Raw genomic sequence first — 18,385 nt, 5'->3', positions numbered from 1 at the left:
TTGTTGTTACAACCTTTTATATAAATCACTATATGGTGAAGTTTATATTAAAATCCTTGAAGGATTTAGAATGTTGGAAGCATATAGAAATTTTCGAGAAATTGTTTAATATATTTGTATAAATATTTATTGAATTAATTTGAACATACATATAATTATAAGAGGATCATGATCAAAATTTGCTATGATTATTGTTGGAACTTCAAGAGATCAAAATATATTTCATCAAATTTCTTCCTAACTCATGACTTATAGAAGAATTATGATTTAAAATTTAGCGAATATGTTCAAATAATCATTTGAAAAGCTAGTATCGAATATTGAATATGTAGAATATGAGACATTATGTGATGCTGTCATAAAGGAGAGTAAATACATGATGTACTTTTTTTCCATTAACCGAGGTTTTGTCCCACTAGGTTTTCGTATTAAGATTTTTAATGAGGTAGCATTTATACATATTGTAGATATATATACCCTTTTTCCTTCACTAAGAATTTGTTCTCTTGGGTTTTATCTTACTAAAGTTTTAACGAGACACATTATTTATCAATGGACATCTAAGAGGAAGTGTTATAAATATTTTATTATCATAGAAGTGAATGTCATTAGGACTCTAATGTTCATTAGGATTAAAATTTTATATTGGAGAAGTATACATATTTCTATTTTGTTCTCTTATTCTTACTCTCTTTATTCTTTATTTTATAACAATAATTCAATTGTATGTCAACCTATAATATTTTAATTGAAGCAATAGATTTTATTTCCATGGATTTAGTTTATTTATATTTAAATGAATTAATAAAATTTCATACTTAAATTGAGAAATTTAATTAGTTTTAGTTTAATAAAATCATATATTTAGAAGTGATTAATTTTAACAGAGATATGTATAAGATGAACTTTATTTTAAAATTTTATTAATTTAAGTTTAAACAGAATAATGTAGTCAGATATTTAAATATGATCATCTTGTTGATTTAAAAAAAAATCATTTTAATAATTTTGAAGCTCACATCTGTATATACCTTTCCTTTTTCCTAAATAAATTGTGGTAGGTGGCTTTTTGAAATAAAAACAAAAGCCTACTCCATTTATTTTTAGACAAAGAAGGGCAACACTATTTAGATAACATAGCACTAGATAGTGGGAGTATGAACCATCCAACATAGACGTTGGTGGAATCATCTCACTTCATTGAACCAAATTAGAATTGGGTGGATAACCCTATTGCTACAACCAAGCTAGCAGCACTAAATAACTTCAGTGCTTGAATGAAGGTGGCCTCCTGATCTTAGTAGCTTGCTCGAAGGCATAGGCTATCTCAATCAGGGTTGGCTCCGAGCCCTTTAATCCCCCAAAACAAAGGCCGAAAGGCAGCCCTTCTCTATCATATCCAGCCGGGACAATGATACCTGGATATTGACCCCTTCCAAGAATAGAGGAAGCTACTGAAAATGGTGATAACAACGCGTCTAGCTTGTTCTCTTCCATTAGTTTCTCGAACCCATCTCTCGACATTTTTGCTAAATTTAATAGCGCTTCCTTCTCCTTTTGGCCAATGCCATTCGTAGCTTCTGTGTCAAGGAAAAACTGTTGGCCATATTCCTTGGTTTTTTCCTGCATTAACCCCAAAATCCAAGTACCTAATATTTTAATATGTTTGAATAGTAGGGTTGAGTATGTGCTAGAAAGCAATTTGAAATGCTCACCAATTTTGAAAATTTGTTGTTGAATGCAATGAGATCTTTCAAGGATCGCACTTTAGACACCACTAGTTGTTTTAGGTAAGAATTTATGGCCAATTTGAACTCAGCTGTCATTGCTAGTGTTTCGTAGTCTATGCTGGTGCTGTATGCCTCCAAGTACTTGGAAGCATTTACATTTTCTACCAAGACTGCACCTCTTCGCCTTTAATTTGCAGAAAATTTAATTAATCACCACTACAGTTAATGATAATAATTGGATGGAACTAATATGCGAAATTTATTATATTTTGATACCTTAAAGTGGAGAAATGACGCTCAAAAACTTTGGCGTAAACAGATCCTTCGCCAACATTGAAGAATTCATTTTTGAATAACCCCAGTCTTTTCCCTTTAAGGCCATCAATCTTTAGAAATTGTTTGTAGCCACCCCGTGGGATGTACTTTGATGCTTTAATGGTTGCTTTATCATTATAATCTAAGCCTGCAATGGCATCCAGGACGTATACAGCATCTGCCACTGTTCTGCACATGGGTCTGTTCCAATTCAACAAAGCATGACACCTTTATAGTCTGATATACAAAGTCTTCATCGGAATGATTAATAATAATAGCACATTACCCGACAGTGTCCTGTCTGGGAGTGATGGGGACGACTCCTGCTCGGCTGGTAAGACCGACAGTAGGTTTGATACCAACAATGGCGTTATTGTTGGATGGACAGAGGATTGAGCCATCAGTCTCGGTCCCAAGTGTTACTGCTGCCAGATTTGCTGCTGCTGCTATGGCTGATCCACTACTTGACCCGCATGGATCTTTTGAAATATTGTAAGGATTCTGCATAAGCAAAAAGAATGCAAGAAATTATGTTTAGCGAGTTAAATTGTTGTTGCATAAAATGTTGACTGACCGTAAGTCAACTCTACACTTACCAATATCACAAGTTGATGTTAGAAAATATGGACATCACATATATAATAATTGTAATTACATGTTATTATTTACTATCATGATAGGTTAGTCTAAATTAAAAGTGATCTAATTTGGTTAAGGTTTATTAAGTTTTAATTATTAAATAAAATATAGGTAAAATATGTGTAGATAATCTAGTAACTAATTTCTAATTAATGATAGGCTAATTGGGAATTAGGCCTAATGTGCCAAAGTTATATATATTAGAGTTATGGTCCCCAGTTACACAAAATGTAACTTTTCTAATATCTATCTTTAGAAAAGAGAGAGCCACATTCTCAAAATTTGTTGTGTGCTAATTTGGAAGATCAAATCTCAAATATCCGAAAAATTTCTAAGAACCCATGGATTCAGGTACGCTTCCGCATCTAGTTTTGTTATCGTTTTGTTCTTGATGATTTGACATGATACATCATTATTTATGATTCATTAAGTTTTATATCATATCTTGATTTACGATTCTAAGAGTTGATTCATTTGTATGAAAAAATGATAAGCTTTTAGCTCACCTTTCCTTGACCACTCCGAGCACACCAGCCACTGGGCACACTTCCATCCCTGAAATGAGCCCACTCACTCAAGCTGACCTTGCCAAGAATTATAGCCCCAGCTTTCCTCAATTTGGATACCACGCCTGCATCTCGAGGTACAATGGATCCAAGCAGCGCAAGTGAACCAGCCGTGGTGTTCATTTTATCCTTGGTTGCAATGTTATCCTTGAGCAGAATAGGAAGTCCATGCAGGCCACTTAGTGATCCAGGTGCTTTAGCCTTGCGCTCTCTGTCAGCCTCATCAGCTTGATACAAAGCATCCGGGTTAACTTCTATCACCGCTCTAAGGAGCACATTAAGTCTATGGATTTCCCCCATGTAAAACTCAACGAGTTGCCTTGATGTGAGTTGGTTTTTCTCAAATGCAAGTTGGAGATCCTGCACAGTTGCTTCTTTGATTGAGAATGCATGATTCCCAGATGACACCATGGGTTGAAGAAACAGAATCATCCATGTCAAAAACAGGGGAATGGTTAGTGGAGAAGATTTTGTAGACGCCATTGCTATGGTTGCAAGAGATGTGGATCCTTATTCAACTCTTCTTTGCCTAAGCCATAGTTTCTCAGTGAATATATAGAAGCTCAAACAACTATAAATTTACCCAATTAATCATATGAAATGAACTATAGCCTGCACTTTTACTGGAATGGAAGCGTACGGATAGAGTAAACACTGATTTGACTTTGGAGTTCCCCCACTAAGAAAAAAGGAAAGGTGGACTATTCGGATTTGGTAATAATCAAATTAGATGTTTATACTTATGGAATATATTGATAATAAACAAATTGACAAAAGCTGAGAATCCACCCAATGACAAAACCTAATGTGAACAAGCAGAGCATGGCTTTTTTACCCATTAATATTCTTTAAAGAAAAACTTAACAGCGTGAAAATTTCTCCAACTTTTTCAATTTCAAAAAAATGAGTTAAGTTTGTGTTTCTTTTTTCACATTCACTTAAACTATCAAAACTCAGTAAAATGGTCATTGACTGATGTCAAGATAATGTGGCAGTTAAGTCTGACTTTTTAATTTTATTTTTCTCAACTAAGATCTCATCTCGGATGCCGTACTGTTGATGACATCAACATTTTTTTCATGATGTGGCTTTTTTTACTTGTTATTATAGCTAAATTAATTTAATTAATTTTATTTACAATAAAAATTAATTACAATTTTTATAATGAGTTGAACCAAAGAAAAATCTCAACTAAACCATAATTCAATAACAAACAACAAAGAAACAAAATGTCAAAAAATTACATGAAAAGTAAATTTAAAATTTGCAATATCCTCAAAATGCATTCTTATCAACAAGATGTTCCAATATAAACAAGATGTTCCCTTGCCAACAAATGGTTCCCATATGAAAAAAATGTACCAATCTTGTCCCTTGTCAACATAAACTATACTATCAGAGAAATTAAAATTAAGCTAGCACCAGCTTGCACTTCAATCATCTATTATAATAAAATTTGTTTGGCTTGTTTGGGTCTCTATCTGCACTTGTTTAGGAGGTTTTCCCTTTTCTTTCAGACAACATCAGAGTTTTGTTGCATAATTTTCCTTGTTGTCACAGCTTTTTTCCCCCTTCCACTTCAATCTAGGGCCTTCCCATGAATGTTGCTAATGGGAAGTATTAGATTGACCAATCTTCCTTACAGTAATAATAGTTCTTTCACTGCTTGTACCAGGCTTTAAGGAAAATGGAAAACAATTAAATCAGTAGATATAAAATTACTTAGTCAACATGCAACAAAATCAATATTTAGAATAATTACATATACTCGCATGTAGTATTTGTTCACCAGTTTTGAGGTTTGTGTACACCCCAATACCCAATTGTCGTTTTCTTTTTCTTTTCTTTTTTTGTGCCTTCTGCGTTGGTGATGCATTGAGAAGTTGATACACCTGATTCTTTTTCTTTCCTTTCCATATTGTGAGTTCTTGAATAAAGAAGAAATAGTTATGGCTTGAAACAAAAAAAAGAAGCTAATTAAATGGTTCATACAATCATAGTTGGGTCTAATTGTGCAAATTTTAACATGACGAGGTAACACATTGTTTAAATAACAGAGTACAATAAGAAATAGAGTTGATTTCTCAATCTATTTATCTTAAACCAAATAATATTTCTAGAATCTCGTATAATTCTTTAAACTAAATTATTTAAACAAAATGACAAAGTAGAAATTGGACCACCCAAAATGCCTATTGAAATGGTTGAATCTACCAAAAGAGAACAAAATTCTCAAACAGTTGAACAAGTAGATAGTGCACCACACTACATTAATGTATCTTTTACCTGTGGTATAGTAGCTTCTAATGAGGTTGTTGTACTTGCATGGAGGACGAACCAACATTTGAATTTTGTTCCTAGAAAAAAATTAAGAAATTCATTCTAATGTATTTAATGGTTAAACAAATATGAATGTAAAGAAAATGTTATCTAAAATAAAATGGTCCACGAATTACTTATAAATTTTGGCTCATATTTGATCTTTTTGCACACAATTTCTTGTTGTGTTGTACTTGTTTAAACAAAGAACATGACATTTTAAGGCCTTTCCTAGTGTCCTTTCCAAACTTTCTCTTTTTTGGTTCATCCTTAGATTTCCTTTTATTTTTCTTGGGTCTTCCACGCGTTTTTTTACTGATAGAGAAATTATTGAATCATTTCTCTTAAGTCAAATTTTCCCTCAACTAGTTGTAAAACCTGACTGTTGCTGCTACATATTGCTCCTTAATGTACCATGGTGAGACAAAGGCTTTTGGATTCTTCTTGTCATATACATGGCACATACAACATTGCAACAAGGAATCCCTATAAGCTCCCACTCTCTGCAAGTACATGTGATAGCCCGAAATAGGGCCTAATCGGAATAGTGGTTTCGTAACCACAAATCCGAAGTGAAATAGTTTAATTTTATAAATTTTTATTAGTTACTGATTGATTGAAATATTGTGTGAAAATATGGATAGAAAATTTTAATGCTTTAGTGCTTAATTGAATTTTAGGACTAAATTGAGAAAATGCAAAGTGTGTCTAATTAGTGATTAAATGACTTAATTGAATTATTGCATGAAATTGGAAGTGTTTATGTGGCAATTAGACCATGAATTAGTGTTATGGACACAAAAGGGTATTTCTAGAAAAATATCTAAGTAATGGGTCAAGGGCATTTTGTCCAAATTGAATAAAGACAAAATAAAGATGAAAACAAGTGTTCATCTTCTTAAAATCAGACGTTTGCTGCCAAAAAATTCATGTCACCATAGCTAGGGTTCTTGAACTTCCTAAGCTCAATTGTAAGTGATTTCTTGCCCGTTTTGATTATTTTCGTATTTTTATGCTTATTGAAGCTTGAATTTCATGTTTCTACCATTTGATTTAAATGAAATTAAAGTTTAAAATTGACCCATTCATGATATAATTGTAAATTGATTAGTGATGTTAGATAATGAATGTTTGAAGTGTTAATTACAAGTTTTACTAGATGAATTTTGATGAAAATGTTGAAAAAGGGCTAAATTGTGAAAGATGGTAAAGTGTGCATAAAGTTGTGATTTTGTGAAATTGAGGGCTGTTATGAGCATGAAATATGATTTAGTGAAGTTTGAAATTTAAAATTTAGTGAATTTTATTTTTACGAGCTTAGGGACAAAAGTGGAATTTTGAAAAGTTTGGGAAAAATATAAATTTGCCAAAATGTTGTGTATGAATTGTATTTGAATGAAATGTTGATAAAATGTATTAAATTGTGTTAATATAGATCAAGAAAGAAGAAATAGTGGAAGTGATCGGGAAAAGAGAAAGTTATCGACTAAATTACAAAAATAGTCGTTTTGCATCCGAGGTAAGTTATATGTAAATAATAGTTATATTTGTATAAATTGTGAATTATATTTGATATGTGAATTAATATTGAATGTGGAAGGAAAATTGTTCATGAATTATTCAAGTAATAAAGTGTTAAGTGTAAATTCCGGTTGAACTTAGGAATAGAATTGGATACAAGTGACATGTCACTAGAGACCGATGTTACAAGATGTTACAGTGTTACAGTGAGTCCCGTCTGGGTGATCTAGCATATGTTGCGAGACACTGACACTTGTGTGAGCAGCCCGTGGACATTCCAGTGTTATTGATCGATGGTAGCTTGGCTACATTTCAATGGTAACTTCGGCTACATATCAGTGGTAGCTTCGGCTACATATCAGTGTGGCACTTATGTGCTAAATCTCTACGTATCCGTGTATATTCCAACTGTTCAACGGGATTAATAATGAATTAAAGTGAATATGAAATGTTAAGTGTGAAAATGTATATGCAAGTGAATTGGTAAGATTGTGCATGTGTAAGTGATTGAAATTGCTAAGAAATGTTTTGATTAGTTATATGTTAAAAGTGTTAATTATTAAATGAGTAATTATTGTTTACATGTAACTTACTAAGCTATTTATAGCTTACACATTTCTTCTTTTCCTTTGTTTTATAGTGATTTGAACTTGATCGAATAGTGGACCGTCGAGACTCGTATCACACTATCATAGCCATCTCGGTATTATGTGCTTTTCAAAATGTTTGAACTATGGCATGTATAGAGTCTTAATCATTTTGAGCATGTTCAAATGATATGGCTAAGATTAGCTATTGAAATGGTTAGTAAAGATTATGTTTTGGTATTATGTATGTGTAAATGGTAACTAATTCAAAGAAGCAGTTTCTTTGACAGCAGCAGTGACGTGAATGTAAAATTCACCATAAATAGTAGAAATAGAATTAGAGAGTGAATTATATACGGAATTAAATCTTATCAAGTATATTTTTATATGAAAGAAACGATGTAGGAAAAGGAATTCTGTATTTTGAGATATTTGAATTTTAGTGAGACAGGGTCAGAATGGTTTTGAAGTCCCTGTTCTGACTTTAGAAAATCATTATAAATTGTACAGAAAGAATTATGGGTCATAATTTATATGTGTAGATTTCTTAGTGAGTCTATTTTCAAAAGAAACAAACGATAACCTTATATGTATTCTGTACAAAGAGATAATTGATTTTTAGTGCCGAGAGGTCAGATCTGTCGAGCTGTGAAACAGGGATACTTTAATGAATAAACTGTACTAATTGGCCAAGTCAAAATTCTGAAAATTTTATGGTAAGTAGTAATATGAGTCTAGTTTCAGGAAAATTTACGGATTTAAATTTTGAGTTCTGTAACTCGAGTTATAATTAAATTAGTGAAAGTCACGCAGGTAGATAGTTTTGTTGTGAACAGTGAATTTAATTTTAAAGGCAAATTTTTATGCTCCGAATCGGTAAGTTAAATTGGATAACATCTCGTACTCGATTCCGGCGACGGGCTCGGGTAAGGGGTGTTACAGTACATTTCAACTCTTTCAAGTCAACTATGTACTAGTTGTCTTCATGGATCACTTCAAACCCTCTATCACCATTCTATGCAAGCATACATTTAGTTGAGGTTGTAGCATTCTTTTCCAACTTTTGCAATGCAATAAGGGATATGTTAGTTCTCCACTTTTCTACCTAGGTTCTCTTCACATACATCCTAGTCATCGCCATCATCCTGATTTCTTCAAGCATAGTGATGATAGGCTTGCACCTTGCATCAAGTATCCATGCATTAAATGCCTTAGCCATATTATTGTCCACTGCATCACATTTGCAAGTCCCTTTAAAATATGACTTTTCTCAGTGATGCAAAGGGATCTCTAATAATTGATCAGTGGATGTCTCACCCATTGCTTTTAATTTTTGTAACTGATCATCAAAGTCCTCAACAAAATTTGACATGACACAATTCCAAAATTGCATCTTCCTATTCAACGTTTTCAAAGTGTTCTACCAATTGGTATAGATGTGTCTTGCACACATTCTATGCTCCAAGTCTAGGAAACACTCATTTAGTAAATTGATCAACCCTTACAAAAATCATAAAATTTAAGTTGTTAGTCATACAATTACTGTAAAATATGTATCTTAAAAGAATAAATAGAATGAACATGTTTATTAATAAATTACCTTTTGTTGATTTGGCATCAATGTTAATCCAACACCCATTGGATGACACAAATCTGTAAATAACTTCTCCAAAAACCATTTCCACGAAGAGGCATTTTCCCCTTCCACCACTTCTCAAGCCAATGAATACATCTGATTGTTGGCGTATTTGCCAACAACCACTAACATCTCTCCTTTACAAACACTTTTATGGAACACCCACCAATTCCAATAAAACACCTACAACTAGCTTTCCACCCTTTTTTCAATGCTTCAAAACACACATATATCCTATTGAACACAACTTTACCTTCTTAATTTCTATAGAATTGGATTGAAATTGTGCTCCAATGATTACTTATTAGTAGCTCAGTAACATAACCCCACAGATTTGCATATTCTTCTAGGTATGACCCCCTCGTTTCCTTAAGAACTTCGCTCCTAACTCTTTGGCACATTCTATAGCTAGCATAAAGTCCTAGTTCAGTTTTACACATCTCCTTCAAAGTTGTCACTTTCATATTTGGCTCAGAAATTATTTTATCCCTAAAAGTCTTTTGTATATGCTTACAAGACAGTAATTGGTTCTCATTGCTTCTGAAGCATTTATGTGTAGGGTTATAAGTTTTCACAGTGAAACAATTCTTATGTGTAGGGCTATAAGTTTTCACAGTGAAACAATTCTTTCTACGGTCAAAGCTAGCAAAAAATTTTCCAAGGGCAACCATCTCTACAACCTACCTTTGTTCTTTTGGGCTCATTCTTAATAAACCTCAATACTACTCCTTTTGCTAAAGAATATTTTTTTGCGCCTCTTTGAATTGTTGGTTATCTTCAAACCTAAGTCCTATCTCCTACAATAGGATAACACAATTAGGATCATACTTAGGACCAATATTTTTTTTACCCAAGTAAGATGTGCCAATCTTATCATCAAAAAGCTCATTGTCCCTATAATCCCCTAGCTCAAATGTGTCCATATATTCACTCTCATTCCCTTCAACTTTGCCTTCATTTTCTAATATCTCATCTTCTATTATGAAATTATCCCCGCCAATTATCTGTCCATCAAATGCAACCTCATTATATCCCTCACCACCTTTCTCAAACTCACATTTTAACCATTCATTATCCTATGTTCTTCCCTTAATCTTTTTTTAATTTCTCAACCTTGTCTTACTTTCCTTAACTTCTTCATCTACATCGCTAACTATCTCCATATTGAATAAGAATGCATCCTCATCTTCCTCACCCTCACTATAAAGATCATCCTCACCCTCAGCGCCAATATCTTCTCCACCCTTAGTCCTAGAAATTACTCTCACCTTAGTCCAAACATTTTCCCCAATCTTAGTGTAACACCCCTAACCTGGCCCGATTGCCGGACCCGAGCTATAGGATGCTATGACAGAAATCAGACCATCTAGTATTCGTATATGCACTTAAACATACAAGGTTTCATATAAACACCTCATTCAAACATATTTCAAAGCATTCATATTCAGTCCAAGTCTCAAACGGACTTACGAAAGCCTTTAAACCAACCTGAGTACATATAAAGACTTAATGGTAAACTATGCAAAAAGCATGAAAATTTCAGCAAATAAGGGTCACACAACCGTGTCACAGGCTAAGGCCGTGTGGAGTTAAGTGACATGGTTGTGTTGTCAAGCCGTGTAACAAATTGTTACTGTGTAATATTGAGTCACATGGTCGTGTCGCCAGGTCATGTAACTAACTGTGCCCGTGTTGGACTAAACTGTAAAACTTTGTAAGCTTTCACACGATCATGTAGTTGGACCGTGTAACTCACTAAGGTCGTGTATCCCAAATATCACCTATATTAAACAGACCACATGGCCATGCCATATGCCCGTGTATGGCACACGGTCATGTATTAGATTGTGTGTACCTATAAGAACCATTTCAAATAAGTTATATATCCCTAAGTTTACCTATTCCATAAGCAAGCATTAAACCCTCATACAACCTATTCAAATACATCAAAATTATATCAAAACACAACTTAAATCATCCATCCTAATTGTCTAACCAATATGCCACAATTGGCACCTCAATTCAACAATTTACAATCACACATTCATCATTATTCTTACCCCAAATCAAATACCAAAACATTCTCACATAATCAACATTTCAAATACCAAAACATAACATTTTTAAACACTTACCATAACATTACCTTATGGATCAAATAACCTAACTTAACCAATTCAAAATCTAATACATCCAAAGTGTTGTATATAATCTCAAACATACAACATTCATTGCACATACATGACATACATATTCGTTCCTTAATACTTTAAAATTTAATCTATGAAGCAAGATTAAAGGATAATATATAAATAGACATTCATGTCCAAAAAGCTACCAACTTAACAAGATACTACTTTAACATTCATGTAATATTTCAAACCACAACTTGCATATATACACATGTAACCAAAACATCTATTTACATGCCATTTATAACCTATTCCAAAATAATAAAAAAATCTACTAAGTCGTTGAACGAATAGTGTGAGCTCCTGACTATAAAACTTTCGATGATCTACAAGAATTCAAGCAAAGAAAATGTAAGCAACACAATGCTTAGTAAGTTTGTACTAAATTTAACATAACTTACCGATCTTAGTATAACCTAAGAATTGATCATATAAATATATACAATTTGGAAACATGGCATTCTTTGTCCTATGCAAATCATAACCCAACAAGGTTAGTTTATTCCCAACTGAAACATAAATCATAATCCATGCTTATATACCAAATACAACACAAGCATTCATAATTCATAGCCATTCCCTTGTAATTAAATCAGATATCATTTTCATTTCATATGTCATGTTTCCACCTAATGAACTATAATGAAATAGCGTTGGATGCACGGGATGATAATACTCACACGAGCTGTGCTCACACGAACTGTGAAAAATCTGCAACAAATGCAGGACCTTAGCCATTGGTAAGACATCCAATACCAGCACCTGAAACGGTAATAACCCTAATGGCATGTCATTTGTATCCTAGTTGTTCCCTAAGTTCATACGGGCCTCAATTTATATCCATATCAATCAGAACTTTGAACATTATCATTTACACATGAATTCAACTGTATAAATTCCCTTTTTCAATTTGAAACACCAATTATACCAACCTTCACAATTTAATCCTTCCAACAATCAACATTATTGTTCCATAAATATTCAATTGCAAGACATATATAAGTATGCATACTAAAACACACAAAAGTAAATATAAATCAGTTTAATTATTATATGAACTTACCTAAACCGAAACAGCAGCAAACACAACACCAAGGATTGCTCAGTAATTTTTCCTTTTCTGTGTTTATCTGCCAATTGATCCATTTTTTTATCTATATAATAATTTAACTCAATTAACAATTCCAAATACCTTGTAATGTCAAAATATATGCATATGACCCTTTAATAAAAGTTTACAATATTTCCCTTCACTTTTACCTTTTATTCAATTTAGTTCCTAAAATTGAAACTTACATATTTTTTACAATTAAACCAAAAACCTTAGAGCCGATTTCAATATAGTCCCTTAGAAGCTCCCAAGTAACTAATTTTTCAAGAATTACATATTAAATTCAATATTGTATCAATTTAGTCCCTAAGCTCAAAACTAACTAAATTCACTTTACAAAGTAGTCCTATTTCAACATCAAGCTTCAAACTTCACCATTAACATCCAAAAAGCTTTAAAAAAAACAATAGTAACTTTCAAAATCTTTTTGATTTTACAAAATAGTCCCTAGATTAGCTAGATTAAGCTGCAACGATCTCAAAAACATAAAATTTACTAAAAATAAACATCAAATTCAATTACATGCAAGATGGATGATTGGCTAAAATTTTCAAGGTCTTCCAATGGTGAATTTCGATCAAATATGGTGAAATGAAGAAAATGGGTATTTTGCTTCTTTTGTTTATGTTTTTATTTATTTATTTAATTACTAATTTTCCCTTTAAAATATTTCATAATTTTTTATCAAAACATGTGTAAACCGTCCGCCAACATGCATTATTGTCTAATTACCATATAAATCCTCTCACTTTAACAATTCAAGCCTTTTAACAAATAAAAACCAATATCAATTAACTTTTACATTTTTTATGATTTAGTCATTTTGCCTTAATTAACTAGTCAAACATCAAAATTATTGGACCAAACTCTAATACGACACTCTAATAACCTCGTAAATATTAAATAAATAATATTTACTGACTCAATGGTCAGAATTGTGGTCTCGAAACCATTTTTTCTGACACCTCTGAAAACTGGGTTGCTACACTTAGTCCCTATGGCACCTGTAACACCCTCACCAACAATATCCACTAAACCCTCTCCAACACCAAAGCCACCCTCATTAAAGTTCTCACGACCTTGACCTACTATATATAGGTCTATATTACCCATTTTTTCCCAAAATATCTATTATTTGCCTAACAATGTTGTCATCATGTATTAAGACTAACCCATCCCCATTAAAGGCAACATTTGGGACCCCATAATAAATATATGGTTTAGATTCATATCCTAAGTTTTCACATTGTTTATAAGATCCTAGTAGCATAATAAATCAGGGTCCACTTGAAGCTTTTCTAAGCTACTATTCACATAGTCAAATTTAGGGTGCATGACAAACTTCCCACTATGAAAATAACTTAGCACATACACCATTCTACATAAGTAGAAACAAACAAATAAACTAATGTCATACATAAATACATAAATGATGTCATACAAACAAACATACAGATTGTATTCACGTAGTACTCTAACAAATATATTATAGTAAATATCAATAAATAAACATTAGACAAGATAAATTATATTTAACACAGATACTCAAAAGGCAAAATCATATCTAATGTTGAAATAAACTCATCACACAAATTTAATTAGAGACTTAAAATATAATGTAACTTAATATAATTTAATTAGAGGGTTCAACATAATTTAATTGTTAACTTAACATAATTTACTTAGAGGTTTAAAATATAATTTAACTTAATATAATTTATTTAAAGACTTAAATATAATTTCAAACAATGTGTATATTCTTTTGTACAAATTGTTTGATCACATGTTGCAAACTCATTTCTACAACTTGGATAATACAAAATTATATATATTTAACTAGATCTAACTTGATGACCCAACTTGATGGAATTTAATGGACATTAAAAAGTCCATGTCCTATGATAAAACCCAAGCAATTACATGGACATGACTAATGAAAGTTAAGGGACTGAACTGTAGTGTTAATCACCCTTTAATTTTAAAAAAAGTGAAACAATTGGTAATGAGTTTAATGAAATGAACAAGCTATGTTAGTATTCACTTCATTTACTTATATAATAAAACTGAACAAGAACAAGAAAAATGGGGAGAAAATGATATGTCGGTACTGTACTGACTTTATTTACTTTTTATTTTTTTATATCTATTGTTGTTTATGAAAGGGAATCTAAACCTTGACAAATGAACTCAAAAAGATTGTTATTTTACAATATACTATTCAATAGCACCCAAACAAATTCCAATGAAAAATTAGAAATTGGGTCCAATTGTTTTTGTTTACCTGGCCACCATAAACACGAGCCATTTGCCAAAATCTTTACAATATGCCCCTTCCTTTTTCAACCTAGAAAATATGTCAACAAAAAGTTAGTTTCTTATTATAAAGAAACCAATCATAACCCAAATAAAAGAACTCAACCTAGAAATTTCACAAAAACTTACTTACACAACATCTCAATTTGCCTTTAAAGCACTGATATTATGCATTTGGTTCTTAAATTCAAGGAAAGCTTTTGGCTTTCTAAAATAGGGTTTTTTATTTGGGGTTTTGAGTAAGATAAGGGGTTTTTATTAGGGTTCACAATTGAATAAAAGTTCTTGGAAAAAATGGTTTTTGATTAGCAAAAGGTTTTCAATTTAGCGATGTATTGTTGAAGATTTAGGGATTTAGCAAATGGGTTTTTTTATTCAGTAAAAGGATTTTTTTTCAATATGAGATTTCAACTGAAAAAAAAAACGAAAGGTTCTTGGAAAATGAGATTTCAACAATGATTTATGGAAAATAAAATTTATTCCAGTATTTGTGACGATCAAGAAAGGTTTTTTTTGTGATTTTTTATTTTTTATTTTTTGTAACAACCCAAACCTGACCCGATGGACTGGATCCGGATCTTGGGTATTACAACACCAGTACAGACGTAAGCGTACCCTATTCATACAAATTACAATTTACTATGGCTTATTTAATTACAAGCTTCGAACTAAAATACATAAGTACATACAATTGAGTGATTACAAATACAACGCATGGTAATTAAATTACAAAACGTGTAACTTGAAATCCTAATCTATCATAGATATTCTTGGGGTGTAGATTTCTACACATTGGCTCAAATTTTGAACAAGTTTCCCAACTCGCTCAGTATGTATAACAAATCGATACGCCAATCCTTGGCATAGTCTCGGCCTTGCTCCTCCAGGAGCAGTCTCACATTCATCTTGAAAGATAGGAAATATTCGTGTAAGTTCATAAGAACTTAGTGAGAAATAGTCATTTATACCTTATTCATTGAATGCCATAAATAGGCAGATAGTCCATCACCACCAGCTTCTCTTCTTTAAACTTTATCTATCTATCATCATAAGTATTATGCCATTTATGAACATGATCATTCCTTCTGTCCACGATACTGTTGCCTGTATCCTTTATCATAGTTCCATCAATGACTTCATTCCATAGGACTTCCTTTCTAACTAATCTTGATGATGGTTCCTTAGCCCATATTTTTCGTAAGTCGATGTTTAGAGTTACTGATCATACTTGATCATTTTTAAACCCCCTTTTTCTCTTACAATTTACAAGTATATGTCCTCCTTCGAATTATCAAACGTAGCTTTACTCTGATTCGTTCTTTAAACTTGCTTGGTTCCTACTTTGTGTTCGTTGGGTAGCACGTTCTACTTTTAATGGTCTTGATTTCAAAAGAATCTAGGTAGAATATGCTATGTCATTTCATAAGGACCCCGCCACAAAATATGCTCATTAAGAATATCTCACTAAGGGTTCAACATGGTTCGCTGATAAGTGCTAAAAGTAACATGTTTTAATCTCATTCTTAATGCATTTTTGGGTGATTATTCAATGTTAATGTTGAATTTTATGCTCTTAATCATCTAAGACATATGTATGACAAAATAAGAATATAAGAGTGATTCATCATAAAATATTCAAGAAAATAACTCGAAAAACACCATTGAAACTGATTCTGAAGAAGATTTCTGTCAAGATTGAAGACTCCCAATTGATTTCTTTAGAGATTATCATGAGTTTATTTCTTTCGGTTATACTATCTCTAGGATGTTTTTATTTCAAGCATGAAGTAATTTTTTAAATACCTAGGGAGATGAACCCTATGATAAATTTTGTCTTTTGATTTTTATTTTACACAATAAATACTTAGATATTGTTCTAAATTATGTGTGCTTAATTCTCGATTATATTATTAATCCATGCTTAAAGTGTTTAATTCAGAGGAGTAATAGACATTGTTTAAGAGTAGATCTAACGTAATTGAGTGAAGTTGCACACAATCCTAGAAATAGGATGACATAAATCTATTTGATTAAAGTCAAATCTTGTAACACTCCTAACCCGTCTTCGTCGTCGGATTAGGGTTACATTATTGTATTATTGAAAATATTTGAACATTATGTCATTCAATAATTTAATCACATCATAAATCATTCATACACGCACATACTGTCCCTAAATCGAGCCTTTGAGGCCCTAAAAATAACATAGAAAAAATTTAGGACCAATTCGAAGCAGTTTGGAAAGTTTAGGAAAAAGAAGCAAAATTTGCAAAAAATGTGTCACACGGCCGTGTGACATAGCTCTAGGCCGTGCAACTTTCAAACTAGGGACACACAACCATGTCCCAGCCCGTGTCCTCACCCGTGTAACTCTTTGAGTAGGGTTACATGCCCGTGTGCCAAGCCATGTGTTAAGCCATGTAACTCACTGGTTTACACCCTAAGGAAATCATCAGATGATACACGACTGTGTCACCAGGCCGTATGAATCATCAGATGATACACGACTGTGTCGCCAGGCCGTATGACTCACACAGCTGGTCACATGCCCGTATCTCAGGCCATGTGAACCCAAATCTCACCTAAAATCAAGTCATTTCAAAACCTAACCCTACATACACATTCAATCTATTTGTGCACACTTTAAAGGGACTTAAAAAGCATCCAAACACACATAAAAATGTCATTTCAATATCCTAATTCAACTAACCAATATGTCATTCAAAGGCACCTCTAATGCATACAAACAACACCTACCTAAACTTGTCAATATTACCATATTTCAAGCATCATATCTTAGTTCAATACTTACCAAAACATACCACAAATTATACCATTATCATACCATTCCAAACAAACCATACAGAGCCATACCAATATGCATAGTAAGGTAACCAAAATGACACAATTTAACAAGGCATCAAATGGTACCAAACCAACCTAACTTTCAAAACTTATACATATCAAAACACCAGTAAAACATTCATCAAAATTACCATTACAAATCATCCAATACATGCCATTATAAGCCTTGGCCAAAATATTCAAAAACTACCAAAATGTCTGTTGGATAGTGTGATAGATCTCCGATGAGCTTCCAACCAAATCAAGCTTCCAATAATCTATGAAACAATGGAAAGAAACTACGTAAGCAACAATGCTTAGTAAGCTCACATAAACATAACTTACCATTTTCATAATACAATACATAAATTAAATACAATTCAACACCAATGCCATAAGCTTGTCAAGGCCTAATCAACATCACCAACTCAAAAGTTAGCATGTTTATCCATAACATAAATGAAATCAATAATAAGACATAAATTTCCACATGTACAACATCATTAATTCATTAATCCTTTCATTTAATCATGATTCAATCCATTTACATACTTACCATTCCATTCCCTTTTCTTACCCGTTGAACCATCTAGAATTATGTCAGATACAAGA

At 32.4% G+C, this 18,385-nt stretch overlaps 1 protein-coding gene across 1 annotated transcript; it reads right to left on the bottom strand.

Moving 5' to 3' along the window:
* Positions 1 to 1,075: 1,075 nt before the first annotated feature.
* LOC105785882 (probable amidase At4g34880) lies at positions 1,076 to 3,965 on the bottom strand. The gene is made up of 5 exons (XM_012612074.2): positions 3,191 to 3,965; positions 2,332 to 2,546; positions 2,007 to 2,246; positions 1,716 to 1,914; positions 1,076 to 1,623 (listed from the first exon to the last, which is right to left on the bottom strand). The coding sequence occupies exons 1-5, from the start codon at positions 3,731 to 3,733 to the stop codon at positions 1,267 to 1,269; spliced, it is 1,554 nt and encodes a 517-aa protein (XP_012467528.1). The 5' UTR covers positions 3,734 to 3,965; the 3' UTR covers positions 1,076 to 1,266.
* Positions 3,966 to 18,385: the final 14,420 nt, after the last annotated feature.

Source organism: Gossypium raimondii, chromosome 1, assembly GCF_025698545.1.
Source record: "Gossypium raimondii isolate GPD5lz chromosome 1, ASM2569854v1, whole genome shotgun sequence".
NCBI classification, from domain to species: domain Eukaryota; kingdom Viridiplantae; phylum Streptophyta; class Magnoliopsida; order Malvales; family Malvaceae; genus Gossypium; species Gossypium raimondii.
The sequence above is the reverse complement of the archived record's forward strand: the minus strand, read 5'-3'. Positions and strand labels throughout refer to the sequence as shown.